Genomic DNA, 21,439 nt, shown 5'->3' with positions numbered 1-21,439 from the left:
TAGTCATATCAAACTGTTCATGTGTTGTACTTGCTATAAGTTTACTTTGTTGTTTCTTCATCAAATAGCAATGTCAAAGGTAAATCAAGTCTTGTACTGAAACAACAGCGCCACCTTAAGTAACAAATAGCATGTGTAATGTGTATGTGTACACACATATGGAATACTGATATTTCAACACTGTCAGTTGTATGAATATAGTACTCATTTCTCTTGTAATAAACAAAGAAATAGATATCCTGTGATAGTAAACTTATATATAGATATATGAAATAATCATAAAAACGTAATTAATGGAAGAAAAAAATGACACTATTACATACTTAGGGTTTCTAATGACCCTATACACTTTTGGTCCATTATAAAAATAAATTATTATTATTATTATTATTATTATTATATATTTTGCAATTTTTCCTTTTTTGTTGTTTGTTTTTTGTGCTACACTATTTATAAGAGAAAGATTGAGGAATACTAAAGAGGTGTGGGCACATCTCCAAAAAATAGATGAGGTACATGGGGTGGAAAGAAGTCCCGGGTCACTAAAGACCCGAGGTATGCGTTTAAATGTTAATTAGTATTATCATTCATTTTTATTAAATTTTATTGTAGTACTGAATAATATTAAATGCACTTTGTTATTAGTAGAGTAAGTATTATACAACATAATGAGCCATCTCCTAATAAACAAACAATAACAAACAAAGAAATACCTGAATAATTAGCGGGTAAACTGCCAGTCCGTTAAAACTTAGAGAGTAAAATGTTATATAGTATATGAACAACAATTACATGGCATGAGCTTTTTAAATGTATTTCTTAAAGCTTACTAATTAGGTTGGCTTGAAAAAGCCAACCTACTGATCTACTATTTCAACTTATTATTAGTGGTGCTTGCTTTAGCAAAGGATCACTATTATTATCTCACATACTTATTATTATTCTTCCAGACAAAACTTTGGCACCTAACTCGTCCCAAAACCGTTTGTTGTACACCCTTCAATGAGATGTCAAATCGACCGGCTTATTGAGGAAAGGTGTGCCATGACTTTTCTGACCAATCGGGTTGTCATCGTATGATGTACCCCTGGGGGGCAAAAAACTGCCCCAAAAAATCCCATTGACTTAACACTGGCAAGACGTTTGTCTGATCATATCTCCGGATCAGAAAGTCATAGAGACTTCAGGGTTGGCTTGTTTTACTCGGGTTAGCAAGCAGTCTTTGAATATCGCCTTGGGAACTACTAAACCATGCCCTGGTAACCATTTAGAGCACCCTCGCAACAAACCCCTTTGACTTCAATTCAAAATGGCTTAGAGGGATATCTCTGGATGTGAATGTCATAGAGACTTTATTGTTGGCTCATATGACTCAGGCCTGCAAGCAGCCTTGTTAGTATCACCCTGGCAACTGCCTAGCAACCAATTGAGCTCACCCTAGCAACCAAGTAGGAAAAGACATATGTCTGCACCAGAACATCATAGAGATATCCGGGTTGGCTCATTTGACTCAGGCTAGCAAGTACACTTTTGAGTGTCACCCTGGTAACTGCCTAGCAACCAAATGAGCTCACCCTAGCAACCAAGTAGCAAAACATATACAGTGCATCCGGAAAGTATTCACAACGCTTCACTTTTTCCACATTTTTTTATGTTACAGCCTTAATGACAACGTGAAAGAAGTTTGTTTGAAATTTTTGCAAATTTATTAAAAAAAAAAAAAAAAAAAAAAAAAATCACATGTACATAAGTATTCACAGCCTTTGCCATGACACACAAAATTGAGCTCAGGTGCATCCTGTTTCCACTGATCATCTTTGAGATGTTTCTGCAACTTGATTGGAGTCCACCTGTGGTAAATTCAGTTGATTGGACATGATTTGGAAAGGCACACACCTGTCTATATAAGGTCCCACAGTTAACAGTGCATGTCAGAGCACAAACCAAGCCATGAAGTCCAAGGAATTGTCTATAGACCTCCGAGACAGGATTGTACCGAGGGACAGATCTGGGGAAGGGTACAGAAAAATTTCTGCAGCATTGAAGGTCCCAATGAGCACAGTGGCCTCCATCATCCATAAATGGAAGAAGTTTGGAACCACCAGGACTCTTCCTAGAGCTGGCTGCCTGGCCAAACTGAGCGATCGGGGGAGAAGGGCCTTAGTCAGGGAGGTGACTAAGAACCCGATGGTCACTCTGACAGAGCTCCAGCATTTCTCTGTGGAGAGAGGAGAACCTTCCAGAAGAACAACCATCTCTGCAGCACTCCACCAATCAGGCCTGTATGGTAGAGTGGCCAGACAAAAGCCACTCCTCAGTAAAAGGCACATGACAGCCCGCCTGGAGTTTGCCAAAAGGCACCTGAAGGACTCTCAGACCATGAGAAACAAAGATTGAACTCTTTGGCCTGAATGGCAAGTGTCATGTCTGGAGGAAACCAGGCACTGCTCATCACCTGGCCAATACCATCTCTACAGTGAAGCATAGTGGTGGCAGCATCATGCTGTGGGGATGTTTTTCAGCGGCAGGAACTGGGAGACTAGTCAGGATCGAGGGAAAGATGAATGCAGCAATGTACAGAGACATCCTTGATGAAAACCTGCTCCAGAGCACTCTGGACCTCAGACTGGGGCGAAGGTTCATCTTCCAACAGGACAACGACCCTAAGCACACAGCCAAGATAACAAAGGAGTGGCTCCGGGACAACTCTATGAATGTCCTTGAGTGGCCCAGCCAGAGCCCAGACTTGAACCCGATTGAACATCTCTGGAGAGATCTGAAAATGGCTGTGCACTGACGCTCCCCATCCAACCTGATGGAGCTTGAGAGGTCCTGCAAAGAAGAATGGGAGAAACTGCCCCAAAATATGTGTGCCAAGCTTGTAGCATCATACTCAAAAAGACTTGAGGCTGTAAATGGTGCCAAAGGTCCTTCAACAAAGTATTGAGCAAAGGCTGTGAATACTTATGTACATGTGATTTTTTTCCGTTTTTTATTTTTAATATATTTGCAAAGATTTCAAACAAACTTCTTTCACATTGTCATTATGGGGTATTGTTTGTAGAATTGAGGAAAATAATGAATTTAATCAATTTTGGAATAAGGCTGTAACATAACAAAATGTGGAAAAAGTGAAGCACTGTGAATACTTTCCGGATCTCTGCACCAGAACATCGTAGAGACTTCCGGATTGGCTCATTTCACTCAAGCTAGCAAGCAGCCTTTTGAGTATCACCCTGGTATCTGCCTAGCAACCAGATGGGGTCACACTAGCAACCGAGGAGCAAAACACATATCTCTGCACCAGAACATCGTAGAGACTTCCGGGTTGGCTCATTTGACTCAAGATAGAAAGCAGCCTTTTTATTATTACCCTGGCAACTGCCTAGCAACCAGATGGGACACGCTAACAACTGTGGAACAGCACCAATATCTCTGCACCAGAATATCCTACAGTCATGGGGGTGGCCTCTTTCAACTTAGGTCAGTTGGTGGGACATTGTGGTAATGAATTTTGCCACGGCAAGCACCACCCACATTTTCTTAAGGAAATGTACCTATCTAGTTAGGTTGGCTTGAAAAAGCTACTATTTAACCTTTTTATTATTATTATTATTATTATTCTGAGACCCAAATTATCAAGAGTAACTCCTACAGTTTTTAAGCTACATCCACCAAACTCACTACAGAGCTTCAGGCTAAATAAAACACTAAAACATGTTCAAAATATGTTAGCAAAGCATATCACATGCTAAAACATGCTAGGAGCGCCTAGCTTAGTGCTATAACATGCTAGCAACACCTAGCTAAGTGCTAAAACATGCTAGCAATGCCTAGCTAAGTGCTAAAACATGCTAGCAACACCTAGCTAAGTGCTAAAACATGCTAATAACATGATAGCATCATGCTAACTCATACTAGCAATGCCTAGCTAAGTGCTACAACATGTTAGCAACATGCTAGCAACATGCTAGCAATGCCTGGCTTAGTGCTAAAACATGCTAGCAACATGCTAAAACATGTTAGCAATTCCTAGCTAAAAGCTAATACATGTTAGCAACATGTTAAAACATGCTAGCAATGCCTAGCTAAATGATAAAACATGTTAACAATGCCTAGCTAAGTGCTAAAACATGCTAAAAAACATGCTAGCAACATGTTAAATATGTTAGCAATGCCTAGCTCAGTGCTAATACATGTTAGCATCATGCTAAAATGTGCTAGCAATGCCTGGCTAATTGCTAAAACATGCTATCAGCATGCTAAAACTTGTTAGCAATGCCTAGCTAAGTGTTAAAACATGCTAACAAAATGCCAAAACATGCTAGCAATGCCTAGCTAAGTGCTAAAACATGCTAACAACATCTTAACTTATATCTTAGTAGTCATCGTTGAAAGACTCACTTGAAGTGCCAGCTGGTCTTCATGTAGTTCAGACAATATTTCAGTGTGCAGTACAGTTTAAATCCCTGTGCAGTGCACTGAATAAACACAGGACCAGCAGACAGTGCTGTGGAGTACAGGAGACGTTCACTGCAGCTACATGATCTTCTAAAAAAAGTCTAAAAAACAACATCATCCTACCACACTGTTTACTCAAGTGCTGCAAGAGTCTGGGAAAATAAAAACAAAGTATCATATTAGTAGAATTTGGTATATTTAGTACACCTCTTGATATCAGTGTTATATACATGCAATTAATTTCTCAGCATTAAAGTGATAGTTCACCCAATAATGAAATTTCTCTCATCATTTACTCACCCTCATGCCATCCAGATGTGCATGACTTTCTTTCTTCTGCAGAACACAAATGAAGATTTTCAGAAGAATCTAACAACATGGTAAAACATGCAAACAATGCCTAGCTAAGTGCTAAAACATCCTAGCAACATGTTAGCAACATGCTAGCAATGCCTAGCTTACTGCTAAAACATGCTAACAACATGTTTAAACATGCTAGCATTACCTAGCTAAGTGTTAAAACATGCTAGCATCATGCTAAAACAGGCTAGCAATGCCTAGCTAAGTGCTATTACCCTATTTAGTGACTAGTAGCCTATTTTTTCAAGTGTACTATTAACATTTCATGAGATACTAGTAGCCTACTGATTCAAAGTCAAAGTCAAAATTCAAAGTAAACTTTATTGTCCCCAGAGGGAAATTGTCCATTAGATACTACTTTTTTAATAGTGACTAGTATCTATTGAATTGACTGTACAAACTCAAATATTCTTGTTACTCCTTTACATGTCTCTGATCACTACTTTGTTCAATTCAACATGACCCTCCCATCTACATTAAAACAGTCTCCACCTTTAGTTTCCTTTCACCGTAACCTGTTTTCTTTCACCCTCATGCCTTTCCACTGCTGTCTCTACCTCTCTTCCCACACTAAATGTATTTACCATGCTTGATGTAAACACTGCCACAGACACACTAAGCTCTACTTTAACATCCTGTCTAGACAACATCTGTCCTATCTCCTCTAGGCCAGCACGTGCTACACCACCCAGCCCTTGGCTGTCTGACATCCTTCGTGAACATCGGACTGACCTCCAGCAGATCTAGGTAAATATCAGTCTCTGCTTGCAACTTTTTCAGATAACGTTAAATCTGCAAAAACCTCCTATTACCAGAACAAGGTCAACAGCACCACAGACACTCGCAGCTTGTTTAGAACATTCAACACACTTCTCTGCCCTCCCCCTCCACCACCTGACACATCACTGACAGCAGATGTCTTCGCCATATTTTTTTTACTAATAAGGTTACAACCATCAGCAATACATTCTCAGCACCACACCCTGTCAAACACCTGTCTACTGTATGCAACTCTTCTGTCTCTATTCTCTCCTCTGACTGACACTGAGGTCTCTAAACTCCTCCACTCCAACCACCCCACCACCTGTTCCCTTGACCCCATTCCTTCTCACCTTCTCCAGGCCATTTCTCCATCCATCCTACCTGCACTCACACACATAATTAACACATCTCTACTTACAGGCACTTTTCCCACTACATTTAAGCAGGCTCGAGTAACCCCGCTGCTGAAGAAACCCGCACTTAACCCCACACAAATAGAACACTACAGACCAGTCTCTCTCATCCCATTCATGGCAAAAACACTTGAAAGGGCAGTTTTCAGTCAAATCTCTGCCTATCTCTCACAGAACAAGCTGCTGGATGATAATCAGTCAGGCTTCAAAAGTGGACACTCCACCGAGACTGCCCTGCTGTCTGTCACTGAGTCGCTGAGACAGGTGAAAGCTGAATCCAGATCATCCGTCCTGATTCTGCTGGACCTTTCTGCAGCCTTTGACACAGTCAACCATCAGATCTTACTCTCTACCCTCTCCTCACTGGGCATTACAGGAACTGTTCTTGACTGGTTTAACTCCTATCTCTCAGGTAGGTGCTTCAAGGTAGCCTGGAGAGGTGAGGTATCCAAGCCACATCAGCTACTTACTGGGGTACCTCAGGGATCAGTGCTTGGGCCACTTCTCTTCTCTATATACACAATATCACTGGGAACCATCATTCAGGCACATGGTTTCTCTTACCACTGCTATGCTGATGACACGCAACTCTACTTGTCTTTCCAGCCCAACGACACCACAGTGACTGCTCGAATTTCTGCCTGCCTGGCGGACATCTTGGCCTGGATGAAGGAGCACCATCTGCAACTCAACCCAGCCAAGACTGAACTCCTTGTCTTTCCAGCCAACCCTGCTGTTGAACACAACATCACCGTGCAGCTGGGTGGAACTACAGTAACACCTTCCAAATCGGTCAGAAATCTAGGGGTAATCATCGACAACAGACTAAATTTCACAGACCACATCTCAAAGACCACAAGATCATGTAGATTTACACTCTACACTATCAGGAAGATAAGACCCTTCCTCTCTGAACATGCCACACAACTGCTTGTCTAGTCACTTGTCATAACCAGACTGGACTACTGTAATGCTCTCATTGCAGGCCTCCCTGCATGTACAATTAGACCCCTGCAAATGATCCAGAATGCAGCAGCACGTCTGGTCTTTAATGAACCAAAGAGAGCACATGTTACACCACTCCTTGTCTCTCTCCACTGGCTGCCAGCTGATGCACATATCAAATTCAAGGCTCTGATGCTGGCATACAGAACAGTCACTGGGTCTGCTCCAGCATACCTAAAATCAATTATGCAAAGCTACATGCCCACTAGAAGCCTGCAGTCGGCTAAGGAACGTCGCCTTGTTGTACCAACACAAAGAGGCACCAAAACACTTTCCCAGACTTTCAGCTTCATCATACCATGTTGGTGGAACGACCTTCCCAACTCCATCCGTGAAGCTGACTCACTCTCTGTCTTCAAAAAACGACTAAAAACACATCTTTTCCATAAGCACTTAACCAGTCATTAAAAAAAATAAATAAATAAATAAAAAATAAATAAATAAATACATTTCTGTTGTACTTTATTCTGTTTTGAATACTATTCTGATGCTAGTGAAACTTTGTAATACGGCACTTTTCATACCACTGTCTCCTTAAGATGATTCGCTTATGTTTTCCTCTTTTGTAAGTCGCTTTGGATAAAAGCGTCTGCCAAATGAATAAATGTAAATGTAAATGTATTCCAGTTTACTAGTACTTATTTATTATAGGCTACTAGTACTTATTTATTAAACATTATAGTGTCTATTCCAATTGTTAATAGGCCTACTAGTATTTAATGAATAAATACTAGTAAAATTGAAAAAGATACTAGTCACCAACGGAACAATCACTAGTAACTAAAAATGCGTACTAGTAACATAAATGTGTACAAGTAACATAAAAATAGACATAAGTACGTTTTAAAGAAATGTTCCGGGTTCAATACAAATTAAGCTCAATCTAAAGCATTTGTGGCATAATGTTGATTACCACAAAAATTTAATTCGATTCGTTCCTCCTTTTCTTTAAAAAAAGCACAAATCGAGGTTACAGTGAGGCACTTACAATGGAAGTGAATGGGGGCCAATTTTTACTCATTTAAAATACTCATTTTTTCAAAAGTATAACCAAAATATACAAAGTATATGTGTGTAAACATGATTTTAGTGTGATAAAATCACTTACAAACCTTTTCTGTGTAAAGTTATAGCCAATTTTACAACTTTATTACCATGAGGATGTAGTCAACAAACCCTAAAACGACTATAAAAATGACAAGTTAAACAAGTTTACATCTCAAATAATACACAAGTTTTAACAGAAGAATTAATGCAAGTGCTTTTATAAAATTATAAGCTTCACATTTCTGTGTTTAAACCCTCCAAAAATTGGCCATGTTCACTTTTATTGTCCCCATTCACTTCCATTGTAAGGGCCTTACTGTGACCTTAATTTTTGCTTCTTTTTTTTTTTTTTAAAGAAAAGGAGGAACAAGTTGAAATTTTTTTTTTTTTGTGGTAATCAACATTATGCAACAAATGCTGTCGATTTAGCTTGACTTGCATTGAACCTGGAACATTCCTTTTAAGGAATAACGTGCTTGCCATTGGCTTCCTATTTCAGGGTCGTGTCTAGAAGGGATCCCTCTCTTATCAACTTCTCGTGCATGCGCATTCTGTTAAGATGCACTCGTCTGTGCTTTTTTTGCTCGCATCTCAGTGTATTAATGATGGAAAGCATTAGAAACTTCAATAATATCATTAATGTAATATTATTATTATCATTATCATGTAGTGACTATTTGCACAAGGTGTAAATACCTGCCACACAGTGTGGCTATTTGAACTGAAATAGTCTAAAAGAAACAAAGAAATTAAAGACAAACTGCTCCTTGAGTGTCTTTGCAATGGCTTTGTCACTAGTGTGTCAATGTGCTTTTTCTATGCAGATGACCTGGGTTCTAATCCTCCTTTTGACCCAGTTTTACCCATCCTGTTTCCTGTCTCCACTCTTAATATTTTTCTTTAATACTACTTATAATAACAAATACAATGAATATAATGGTTGATTTCCTCACAGTGATGGGTTAGTGTAGGTTTTCTGTGGGACTCTAAATAAACACACTGCAGTGATGCCCTGTTAGTATTTAATTAGGGGTGCAGATAGTTTCTCTCTAACACTATTTGCACTTAGTGCAAATAGCCTCTGTCTTTTTATTATTATTAAGAAATGATGTTGTCTTTTTGAAATCTCATAGCCTATTGCATCCCATACTTCTTGGATACAGTAAATTTTTGACATAAGTTCATGTTACGGCACATATTACTTTAAATCTTAGATTTTGTTATTGTGACTTAATTGAATGAAATGGTAATTCATGAATTAAAAAGTGTTTGATTTGGAGATTTTGTTTGTGTTCCACAGCTCGTGTTCCTTTCAGTCAAATCACAAAGAAAAATGCAAACAAATGTGTCCCCACTCAAGATATATGTCCACTGAAGTGTGGATGCAAAATTTGTTTATTAAAAGATAAAGTTGCATCTGAGTGGATCAGAACCTGAGACCTCTAATGCTGTGTCCCATTCAACTTGGAAAGTTGGATTTTCCAACTTCCTACTGGGAAATGTGCAACTGAATGCCACTTGAAGTCATAATTCCAAGTTGTGTGGAATTTTTAAACTCTGATGCGCCAAGAAATCCTACATTACATGCTTTTTTTATTTTTTTTTTCTCCCCAATATGGTATGCCCAATTCCCAATGCACTCTAGGTCATTGTGGTGACTCGCCTCAATCCAGGTGGTGGAGGACAAATCTCAGTTGCCTCTGTGTCTGAGACTGTCAATCTGTGCATCTTATCACATGGCTTGTTGAGCACATTACTGCAGAGACCTAGTGCCTGTGGAGGCCCACACTATTCTCCGCAGCATACATGCACAACTCACCACATGCCCCACTGAGAGCGAGAACCACATTATAGTGACCATGAGAAGGTTAACCCAATGTGACTTTACCCACCCCAGCAACCGGGCCAATTGGTTGCTTAGGAAGCCTGACTGGAGTCACTCAGCATGCCCTGGATTTGAACTTGCGACTTCAGGTGTGGTAGTCAGCGTCTTTACTTGCTAAGCTATCCAGGCCCCCTACATTACATAATATTAAAGCGTGTTTAACAAACGTTAGCAGAGTAGGAGGTGTTCGAAACATGGTAAATTATACTCTCTTTTGATAATCGTACACCTGTAGCACAAATGCAAGTGTTGCAGATTGTTTATGAATTGGGTTGCTAGAAGACAACTCTAGTGACAGTCAAACACCTGCTAAGCTAACGGGAGCGTTGCAGTTTTGTTTCCTTAAACGTCATCTTCCGAGAATCTGGCAGTGGAATGCATTTATGGTTGGAGATCGGAGATATCAAGTAGGTATATCCCACATCTGATTTGAATGGAACATAGCATTATACAAGGGGCGACTATGTTACCACTTGACCACCCAGTCAGACTGAGCTGGGCTGCATTTCCCAAAAGCATCATAAGCCTAAGTAGATCGTAGAAACCATTGGCGCCAATGGTCTCTACGATCAACTTAAGCTTGCGATGCTTTTTGGAAACCTAGTCCTGACAGATGTACTCTTCTCCAGTGACCAACAATATCTCATGACCGAAAGTAGCAGACGTAGAGCTAAAGCTATCAAATTTAGTATGTGAAAAAATTATTTTAATTAGAGCATGAATTGATCATCGAAACTGACTGTTCATCAAAACAGATCATTTAAAATAATATCTTACGTGCGCTTCTCCTTGCTGTGCGACTTAAAATTAAAAGTAAGTCTTTACTGAAAAAACTAGATGTTATTCAATCCAGAGCATTAAGAATATGTTGTGGAGCAGTTAAAACATCCCCTGTAGATGCAATTGGGGTAGAAATGGGAGAGATGCCTCTGCATCTTAGAAGGGAAAAACTGGCAGTGAAATACTGGGTGAATCTTCAACAACCAACGAATAATCATCTTACTCGCAAAGTATTGGAGGAGTGCTGGGAATATTCATATGATGGAGGACATAGTTTTGGTTGGAAGAGTAGAATGTGGGCTAAGGAATGTGGCATGGACAATAAGATCTTCTGTCCTAATTTGCCGCTTACTGATGCTCCACCATGGAGAGTCCCTGAACCGCTTGTAGATTTGAGCTTACTAGACAAGTCCAAAGAAGAATACATTGGAAACGAGGTTAATGCTATTTTAAATAACAAATTTTATTCCATTTTACAAATATTTGCAGATGGTTCTAAGGAACCTGTCAGTCAAAAGGTTGGAATAGGTTTATATATTCCGAAATTTAAAATACAAGAGGGAGGTGGATGTTAAAGTACCTATGGGGAAAAAGGAATCAAAATCAATTCTAAAGAAAAAGTGAATGAATAAATGGCAATTTAGATGGGACAGTAGTAACACAGGGAGATGGTGTTATAGTATTACACAGACAGTAGGGAGGATAAATTGCCAGGGAGGAAATAGAAAAGAAGTATTGCTGTCTAGATTAAGACTGGGACACACAGGGTTGAAATCAACACTGGCACTTATGGGTTTGCATGAAAATGGATTATGCGATGTGTGTGGTGTATCTGAAAATGTATGTCATGTGCTTTTTATGTGTAGTAAATATAATATATATCGTGAATGGGGAGGACAGAATGAAGTATGAGGATATTTTAGGAAAAGGTTTAATGGACAGACAGGTATACAGAGCACTAATTAAATTTATATATGACTCAGGTCTAGGGTCTAGAATATAATATGTGTGGATGGAAATACTCTACCTAATCTGGAGCATGAAGAGCTAATTGTGAATGTTAGGAGCTGAACAGGCAGCGCTAGCATGAGCATGCGCTCTGATTGGTCCATGGATTGGGAAGGAGTATGAAACATCCATACAGATTTTAAACTTCAGACTCATCACCCATGCAAGTTTAATTTGCCATCCAGTACAGTAGGTGGCGATAATGCTCCTAAAGAGTTGATCGCCATTAAACAACAACAAGAAGAAGAAGAATAGTTACGACACATGCAATCTGTTTACGGCAGTGGCAGGAGAGCTGGAAGTGAATCAGTGAATTGTAGTTGCTTATACAGTTGCCTTCATGCGTTTTACTTTTTCGTAATCAAGTTTCACACAGAATTTTAACAGGATACACTTGAGCACATTTGTTATAAAAGAAGACTTTGCAGTAAAGGCGGTTTCTAGCAGCAAAAGAAGCAGTATACGGGTTCCAGTGACCCCGAGCGCAATGCTGCTCACCGTGTTTTGTGCACCGAGAGACCGCTCGGAAACCACTTTTGCCCTGGAGGTGTCCCCGGAGCTTGAACTCAGGGATTTTTTGGCTCTTTGCGAACTAGAATCAGGAATACCGGCCGGGGAAATTCAGGTAAACATCTTCCAGAAGTGTTGCAACAGTTAGTTAGCCAATATGCTAAGCGACCTGACTAAACACATTAGTTCCAAACAACAAGGCAGGTCCATGCTATTAATAGCCTCCGGACCCCGTGTCTACCCGTCTAGAAAACCCCCAAATCTAGAAAGATTATAAGGTCCGATGACGAGTATTTGCCTTGCTAAACAATTCCAATGGAATGTTTGTGCTAAACCCAAATTCTGACTCCAAACTGTAACACTGGCACCTTATACGGAATAATAAGGTTGTAAAAACATAACACATACGTTTATTTCTCTAAAGTGTGTGTGTGCGTGTGTGTGTGTGGAATTACCTACTGAGAAACTAAAGGTTGTGGAATCAAATCGAAAGAAAATCTTAATGTGTGCATGGTCCATTTACAGTTTTAGTTTAACTGAAACAGCAAGCTTAAACCTGTTAACAATGCTATTTTTCTAATAAGTATTTTTATTTAGGAAAGTGACCTACTGTTTGATCAAATATTGAGCAAATGTTATTTAACCATTTCTGTAACTTTTGGTTTAGATTTCATATGCAGAGCAGCCTTTACATGATCCCACCCGTGCCCTGGGGAACTACGGCCTGAAGGATGGAGACGTGGTGGTGTTAAGACAGGCAGAGAGGATAATTCCATCACAACCCACAATTCCAGGTAAACCAGCATGTCAAGATCTTAAAATGGGTTAATTAATCATGAGGCTTATGTTGGAATTAATAACAATAACTCCTAATCTCTTAGGGCTGCCTCGCATCGATTTCAGTTCTATTGCTGTGCCCGGGACCTCCTCAGGCCAAAACAGACCGCAACAAAACCAACGTCCCAGTGCCACCTCGTCAGTGCTGCCCCAAGCCACCACCCCAGGCTCAGGGTCAAGCTCAGGCTCAGCCCTTTCTCAGGGACTGGACAACCCAGCCTTGCTACGTGACATGTTGCTGGCAAACCCACATGAGTTGTCATTGCTGAAGGAGCGAAACCCTCCCCTTGCTGAGGCTCTACTGAGTGGTGACCTTGGTAAATGTAGAAGACAAGTCTGAATGTATCTGTATGTATGAATGATTGAACATTGTCTCCTTTGATGGAGAATAATTTTGATTCCCTTTCTCAGAGCGTTTCACCAAGGTGCTATTGGAGCAGCAGCAGGACCGAGCCAAGAGAGAGAGGGAGAGAATCAGACTGCTGACCGCAGATCCCTTTGACCTTGAGGCCCAGGCCAAGATTGAGGAGGAAATCAGGTATCAAAGGGGTGAAATTGTTTGCAAAAACTTTGTCTATGGTACACAGGTCATGCACATAACATTTTTGGCAAGTGTAGAATGCATTACTCTTTTATTTTAATTTCCAGACAGCACAACATTGAGGAGAATATGACCATTGCTATGGAAGAAGCACCTGAGAGTTTTGGCCAGGTGGTCATGCTCTACATTAACTGCATAGTCAATGGACACCCTGTAAAAGCCTTTGTTGACTCAGGTATTTCATTATATTTTGTCCGACTTGCACATGCATTCAGCTTTTACTCCACTTCTCAATATTATGTAGATGTGTATTAAACAAATAAATTATATGTTAAATGTCACGCCTTAATCATCATGATTGTTATACAATATTATAAAACTGGCTTAAGTCATTCAAAAATATTTTACCACACATGCAGCTACTTGCATATAAATTCTTAACTATTCGGCTTTACATTTGATTTCATTTGTGATGCTTCAATACTTTAAAATATTATCTAGTAGTATTTTGTATTATTTTTAGGAGCTCAGATGACCATTATGAGTCAAGCATGTGCAGAGCGGTGCAATATCATGCGTCTGGTTGACAGACGCTGGGCAGGCATTGCCAAAGGTGTCGGCACACAGAAAATTATTGGCAGAGTCCATCTGGGTAAGGCATTTATTTGTATTTTATACTGAATTCCACTAACGTTCACCTTGATGATAAAGCTTGGATGGAAAAAAAAGTGTGTATTAACATTGTTTTCTGTTTTTTTCTTTGCACTTTCCAGCCCAGGTACAGATTGAAGGAGATTTTCTGCCCTGTTCTTTCTCCATTTTGGAGGATCAACCCATGGACATGCTGCTGGGCCTTGACATGCTGAAAAGACACCAGGTCTGCTCAGAAACTGTGGTTTACAGCAAATTTTCTATTTTACCTATTGGAATCTGAGTAACTTGCCATTACTGTTTCTGTAATGGACTGAAAATTGTCATTTGATGCAGGCTTTTCCAATTTCACAAGCCTCTTTACCATTTAGCTTGTAAAGTAAAATTTTCAGTCCATATCCACAAAATAAATATATGCATAAAATATATATATATATATATATATATATATATATATATATATATATATATATATATATATGGCGGCCAAAAGTTTGGAATAATGTACAGATTTTGCTGTTTCAGAACAAAATTAGTACTTTAATTCACCAAAGTGGCATTCAACTGATCACAAAGTGTATAGTCAGGACATTACTGATGTAAAAAACAGCACCATCACTATTTGAAAAAAGTCATTTTTGATCAAATCTAGGCAGGCCCCATTTCCAGCAGCCATCACTCCAACACCATATCCTTGAGTAATCATGCTAAATTGCTAATTTGGTACTAGAAAATCACTTGCCATTATATCAAACACTGCTGAAAGCTATTTGGTTCATTAAATTAAACTTAACATTGTCTTTTTGTTTGTTTTTGATTTGCCACAGTATAAATATACTGGCATGTCTTAAGGTCAATATTAGGTCAAAAATGGCAAAAAAAGAAACAGCTTTCTCTAAAAACTCATCAGTTAATCATTGTTTTGAGGAATGAAGGCTATACAATGTTTGAAAATGCCAAAAACTGTAGATTTCATACAAAGGTGTACATAGTCTTCAAAGACAAAGGACAGCTGGCTCTAACAAGGACAGAAAGAGATGTGGAAGGCCAGATGTACAACTAAACAAGAGGATAAGTACATCAGAGTCTCTAGTTTGAGAAATAGATGCCTCACATATCCTCAGCTGATAGCTTCATTGAATTCTACCCACTCAACACCAGTTTCATGTACAACAGTAAAGAGAAGACTCAGGGGTGCAAGCCTTATGGGAAGAATTGCGAAGAAAATGCCACTTTTGAAACAGAAAAACAAAAAGAAAAGGTTAGAGTGGGCAAAGAAACACAGACATTGGACAACAGATAATTGGAAAAGAGTGTTATGGATCTTAAACCCATTGAGCTTTTGTGGGATCAGCTAGACTGTAAGGTGCATGAGAAGTGCCCGACAAGACCTCCACATCTATGGTAAGTGCTACAGGAAGTGTGGGGTGAAATGTCACCTGAGGATCTGGAAAAACTGACAGCTAGAATGCCAAGGATCTGCAAAGCTGTCATTGCTGCACGTGGAGGATTTTTTGATGAGAAGTTCTGAACATTTTTTAAAATTGTAAAAGTCAATTTTCACGTTATTAATGTCCTGACTATACATTGTGATCAGTTGAATGCCACTTTGGTGAATAAAAGTACCAATTTTTTTCCATAAGAGCAAAATCTGTACATTATTCCAGACTTTTGGCCGTGTGTGTGTGTGTGTATGTGTATATATATATATATATATATATATATATATATATATATATACACACACACACACACACACACACACACACATATACTAGATCTCCACAAATCTTATAAATGTGGCCTAAATAGCTTGTTACCTTAGTTTTAGAAATTTTGTAGTTCAGTTTAAGTTGAATGCTTCAGCTCTTGAGCTCTTAATATCTGCTTCTTGCTACTGGCTTTCATTCTCATCTTATAGCTTGATTTGTTCTTATTCAGTGCTCCATAGATCTTAAGAAAAATGTCCTCCTAATTGGGACGACTGGTACAGAGACACGTTTTCTGTCTGAGTCAGAGCTGCCCGAGTGTGCCCGGCTGGCATATGGGGCAGAGGGACGAGAGGAAACCCAACCTGAGGAGATTGCAGACCGAGAGCTGGCAGAGGCAATACAAAGATCTGTGCAGGACAGCGGTGAGATGCATGATATGAAATGGCCTGGCTAATTGGTTGTTATCAGATCTAGGAATTTGGAATGTTGATGCAAGGCATTAATCCTCATTGGTGGTTTATTGTAGAACTATGATCATTTCCTTGTTTGGGATTGAGCAGACTATAACAATTCATAAAGAATACTGATAGTATTCAAAAACCTGAGGAAATAATTTATAAAGAAAAGATCCTTGCATTTGTATAGTTTGTTTGTCCTGGTTGCTGTGTATAACCAGTTACTCACCCAGTTCACAAGGTGGTGTACAATGTGTGCCAGTCAAAAGTAACACTGATAGCACTATCAATGAGAAAATAAACCATGAGTTAAAACGTTGGAATTTCCAAAACAATGGTCCAGAACATATTAATCATATTGAAGATTAAACCGTTTAGACATGGTGAAAAAATGGCATTTCCACTATCGACTTTATCTAGAAATTAAAGCCTTTATACCTTTTATACCTCAATTTGCATGCTTTAGAGTAGTGTGTTTGTTAATATCTGGAAGAGTAGGAGACTCTTAGAAGACAGAACCAGAATACCTTTAAATGGTGGTAGGTTGGAGTTATGTGTGCTGAATACCACCTTGTGTAACTTATGTGATTAATGGGTGCATGCTTCCTGTCTCTCTCACTTTCTCTGAATGCATTTTTACTCATTTTCTACCTCTTATTGCATGAAATGTGTGGTGTGTGCCCTAACTATGAGCAGGACAGAACTGATGTCATACGGACAGACAGCTGGAGAGGGCTTTTCATACCAGGTACTGCAATCACATGGGCACAATGGATATGTAGAGTTAACTCAAAACAATATTTCACTCAGCACTGTAAAAAGCAAATGTATGATATACATTGGTACGCACAGGAAGAGCATTCATTTTGTGAGTAAGACCCCCCTATATCTTCTAATAAATTAGATTTTTCTTGCCAACTATTTTGCATGGTTTTCAATATTTGTTGAATTTGCATGGTTTTATATAACATGTCTAAGGACATGAGTATTTGCTGTAGAGTGTAAAAGTAATCAACCAATACTAAATCTCTTATAGATATTGAAGATGGAACAACTACCTCACCACAATCCCTGCCATTCACATCACCATCTTCCACCTCAAGTTATCCACATAGTCTCACCCTGGATCGTTCCAAGTCTGCCCCAGCTTCTATAAACCAGGGAGCATCTCCAGTTGAAATTCCCCAACCAGATATATGCCACCCATATTCCACACAGGAGTCAACTGAATCCTCACCACTTCCACCCCTGAAAGTGGGAGAACCCTTTCCAGATCCCCCCGATGGCACCTTCAGCCCTCAGTCCCAAGTATTGGCTGATTCCAACTCCTCTTGCGTAAAGACAACAGATGCTCCCAACACAAGCACTCTTCCCTCTCAGGAACCATTCTGTAGTACTGTGTCTGAGAACAATGAAGTGACAGGTGGCATCATTACAGGAGATTCTGACAGTCAGATAGACACAGTTATGAGGAACAATATCATGTCCTCTGGGACTGTAGCAGCAGAATCCCCCTTTACTCTCTTTAACCCAACCACTCAGATTCAAGCATTCGATCAGGAAGTGGACATGGATGTTTCTTCTAATGCAAAACAAGAAGTTGGCAATGACTTTCCGGAACAGTTTCAGAGAGAGCACAGCAGTGTGATGGAAGATGTTTCAGGGGCTCAACCACAATTCATGCCTGTTCCAGACTTGAAACTTCAACCCTGTCATGCAAAGCCAGCCACTTCTTCCGGGTGCTCTCCTGCCCATTCAGACTCTGAAATGAGTATGGACCGTGTAATGCCCTCTGAGAGAGACCAACTGGAAGCAGATAATGCCCCATCCCTGGCTCAGGCTCTTAAAGAGCTACATAAACTTCTGATGTCTAACAGCTGTCCTCCAGTATGTGAAAGGAGCCCTCTGTCTGACGCCAATGCTCCAACACCCAGCCAGGATACTGATGAGGTGGAACAGGATCCTACTTCAAGAAACCATAACACTCTGAACCCAACTGTTGACTCATCCTCTACTGCCACAGCAAATGACATGGAGGACAGTGTTGCCAAAGCTGACTTGACTTCTCAATTAGTGTGGGATACTTCAGACTTGCCAACATCAAGCAATTCAAGACATCCAGAGAACCAAACTACTAGTCTGGTAGATCCTGGAAAGAAACAAGGGATTCAGTGTTCTTATACCCCTGAGGGAAACCAGGCTCAGGGAGTTGGTGATGAGGGAGGTAATGGGTCAGCGTTATCAGAGATATTGTCTTTCCAGGAAGATCTTGAGTTTAGAGAAACCCCTGAGGTTCAGAAAGGGCTGGACATTGCAGACGGAAACACTTCAGGCATTGACATCTCCAACTCAGCCAACCCATCTCAGCAGTGCCCCCTTTCTGTAGCAGCTGGCTCATCAACTGATTCCAGCCTTGGGCCTGTTGCGTCACCTGATCCTCAAAAGCAAGCCCCTGAGATGGATACTCTTTTCCTTGGAGACTCCATCCAGCCTTCAACACAGCCCTCAATGGGACAATTTCCACTAGAGCACATTCAGAGGATCCAAGCATCAGGTTTCTCAGCCCGTGAGGCTGCTGAAGCACTGGAACAGGCTCAAGGCATTGTGGAGCTTGCCTTACTGGTGTTGCTAGCAAGAACGATCACTGTGCCCACCTAGACCCCAAATCAACCTGCTGTGGTGGCATCAGTTAACATTTGATCCCTTTTATCATCACATGATTTTCCTTTAGCAGTCCTCATTGTTTTGTACTTTATGGTCTTATTCTAGCTCTGTACTTTGCCAACATACAAAATGTAAAAAAAAAAAAATTCTAAGAAGCTGGTCATATCTCCCTTTCAACAAAACAATGATGGCTATGCAGTCTTTTTAAAAAGTTTTGCATGTTGCCTCAAAAGTTTCTTAATGGATTGCTGGTTTTATTGGTTTTGGTTAAATGCGTATGATAAATTGACAGACATTTTACATAAATAGTTCAGTAATAAATTGTTGGGTTGTAGTGAACATGATCTTCTGCCTTGTCAGAAATAGACCTGTTTCCATTCATCCAACTACTGCATGGTTTTAAATCTCAAAAGTGATTTTGTGCCTGATGTTTACTTGCCCTCAATAGAAACTTCTGAAGCATTTAAGTTAGTTTATTTAGTACCAGTATGATCAAGAGAGTAAACCGGTAGAGCACACATTGCAGACTCCACTTCCCAATTGAATTGGCAATGTCTAAACATCTCTGAGGCCATTTTCACTTTAGTTGTTTTATTTGATAGTTGCCAATCCTGTATAACTTGACATGTTTTTAATACTAGGTTGCCTTTGGAAATTATTAAAGAGTAGACTTTTAAATACCATGATCTTTATATGTGTTCATAGTCCATCATTCAACAATAGTGGTCAGTGATTTGTGAAGGATGTATGAACAAATATGAAAGGGAAGGTCTGATGCATTACCAAACAGTTTGGTCATCAGCCTTTTTATTGGAATCAGGATTTTGTGGTGGTATTTTAAATTGTGTTTTTGAGTGAAATAAAACTGACAGAAAGAGATTTTTTTTTTTGCCCATCTGCCCTCCGAGCAGCTACCACTACATTTTGTTGAGCTGTCTATTTTAATTCTCTTATTTTTTGTCCATTGTCTAAATACTTTTGATTTCGGTGTAAAGTCCTGACATGCCCTTCCCAGCTGTCTGTGATCTGTTGTGATGCCTACCCTCTTGTCATTTTTTAATTGTCATCTTTGGGTCATATATCAAAAGTGTTCAAACTATTTGAAATACTCAGTTTCATCTTGTATACAGTTTAAAAACCAAATAAAATGAAAAAGTGATTCTTTATATTTCATGTGCAAGTGTTTTTTTTTTTTTTTTTTTTTTTTTTTTGCATTATAAGTGTTTAAATGTATTTGTATATTTATACTAGAAAATTAATCACATCACCTAAATTCTTATTCTTGTTACTAAAATGCAGTAATTAAAATTATCCAGTCTGGACATTTAAATAAATTCTGTACAACAAACTGTTGTATAAACAATGTAAATATAGGCCTACTTTGACATCCAAATATATTATTTTTGCCGTGTATATATATGTAAACTCAGAAAAAGAAATGTCCCTTTTTCAGGACACTGTATTTTAAAGATCGTTTTGTAAAAATCCAAATAACTTTAGAGATCTTTATTGTAAAGGGTTTAAACAATGTTTTCCATGCTTGTTCAATGAACCATAAACAATTAATGAACATGCACCTGTGGAACGGTCTTACAGACGGTAGGCAATTAAGGTCACAGTTATACAAACTTTGGACACTAAAGAGTCCTTTCTACTGACTCTGCAAAACACCAAAAGAAAGATGCCCAGGGACCCTGCTCATCTGCGTGAACATGCCTTAGGCGTGCTGCATGGAGGCATGAGGACTGCAGATGTGGCCAGGCCAATAAATTGCAACGTTCGTACTGTGAGACGCCTAAGACAGCGCTACAGGGAGACAGGAAGGACAGCTGATCATCCTTGCAGTGGCAGACCACGTGTAACAACACCTGCACATCCGAATATTACACCTGCGTGACAGGTACAGGATGGCAACAACAACAACTGCCCGAGTTACACCAGGAACGCACAATCCCTCTATCAGTGCTCACACTGTCTGCAATAGGCTGAGAGAGGCTGGACTGAGGGCTTGTAGGCCTGTTGTAAGGCAGGTCCTTACCAGACATCACCGGCAACAATGTCGTCTATGGGCACAAACTCACCTTCGCTGAACCAGACAGGACTGGCAAAAAGTGCTCTTCACTGAGTGGTTTTGTCTCACCAGGGGTGATGGTCGAACTCGCGTTTATCTTCGAAGGAATGAGTGTTACACCGAAGCCTATTCTCTGGAGTGGGATCGATTTGGAGGTGAATGGTCTGTCATGGTCTGGGGCGGTGTGTCACAGCATCATCGGACTGAGCTTGTTGTCATAGCAGGCAATCTCAATGCTGTGCGTTACAGGGAAGACATCCTCCCTCATGTGGTACCC

The 21,439-nt window shown here is 39.8% G+C and overlaps 1 protein-coding gene across 3 annotated transcripts; it reads left to right on the top strand.

Moving 5' to 3' along the window:
* The first annotated feature begins 11,999 nt into the window (after window positions 1-11,999).
* Window positions 12,000-20,257, top strand: LOC127446397 (protein DDI1 homolog 2-like). Of its 3 annotated transcripts, XM_051707307.1 has the most exons (10): window positions 12,000-12,346; window positions 12,899-13,025; window positions 13,113-13,385; window positions 13,480-13,606; window positions 13,717-13,844; window positions 14,133-14,261; window positions 14,383-14,486; window positions 16,202-16,394; window positions 17,124-17,175; window positions 17,464-17,560. In XM_051707307.1, the coding sequence occupies exons 1-9, from the start codon at window positions 12,209-12,211 to the stop codon at window positions 17,132-17,134; spliced, it is 1,230 nt and encodes a 409-aa protein (XP_051563267.1). In that variant the 5' UTR covers window positions 12,000-12,208; the 3' UTR covers window positions 17,135-17,175; window positions 17,464-17,560. The 3 variants fall into 3 exon arrangements, with proteins under 3 accessions (XP_051563267.1, XP_051563265.1, XP_051563264.1); XM_051707305.1 differs by lacking the exons at window positions 12,000-12,346; window positions 12,899-13,025; window positions 13,113-13,385; ... (1 more) ...; window positions 13,717-13,844; window positions 14,133-14,261 and having other exon boundaries at window positions 17,464-20,257; XM_051707304.1 differs by lacking the exons at window positions 12,000-12,346; window positions 12,899-13,025; window positions 13,113-13,385; ... (3 more) ...; window positions 14,383-14,486; window positions 16,202-16,394 and having other exon boundaries at window positions 16,401-17,175; window positions 17,464-20,257.
* Window positions 20,258-21,439: the final 1,182 nt, after the last annotated feature.

The sequence above is a fragment of the Myxocyprinus asiaticus genome, chromosome 9 (genome assembly GCF_019703515.2).
Source record: "Myxocyprinus asiaticus isolate MX2 ecotype Aquarium Trade chromosome 9, UBuf_Myxa_2, whole genome shotgun sequence".
Lineage (NCBI taxonomy): Eukaryota > Metazoa > Chordata > Actinopteri > Cypriniformes > Catostomidae > Myxocyprinus > Myxocyprinus asiaticus.
Note: the sequence above shows the minus strand (reverse complement) of the source record. Positions and strands in the feature narration are given on the sequence as shown.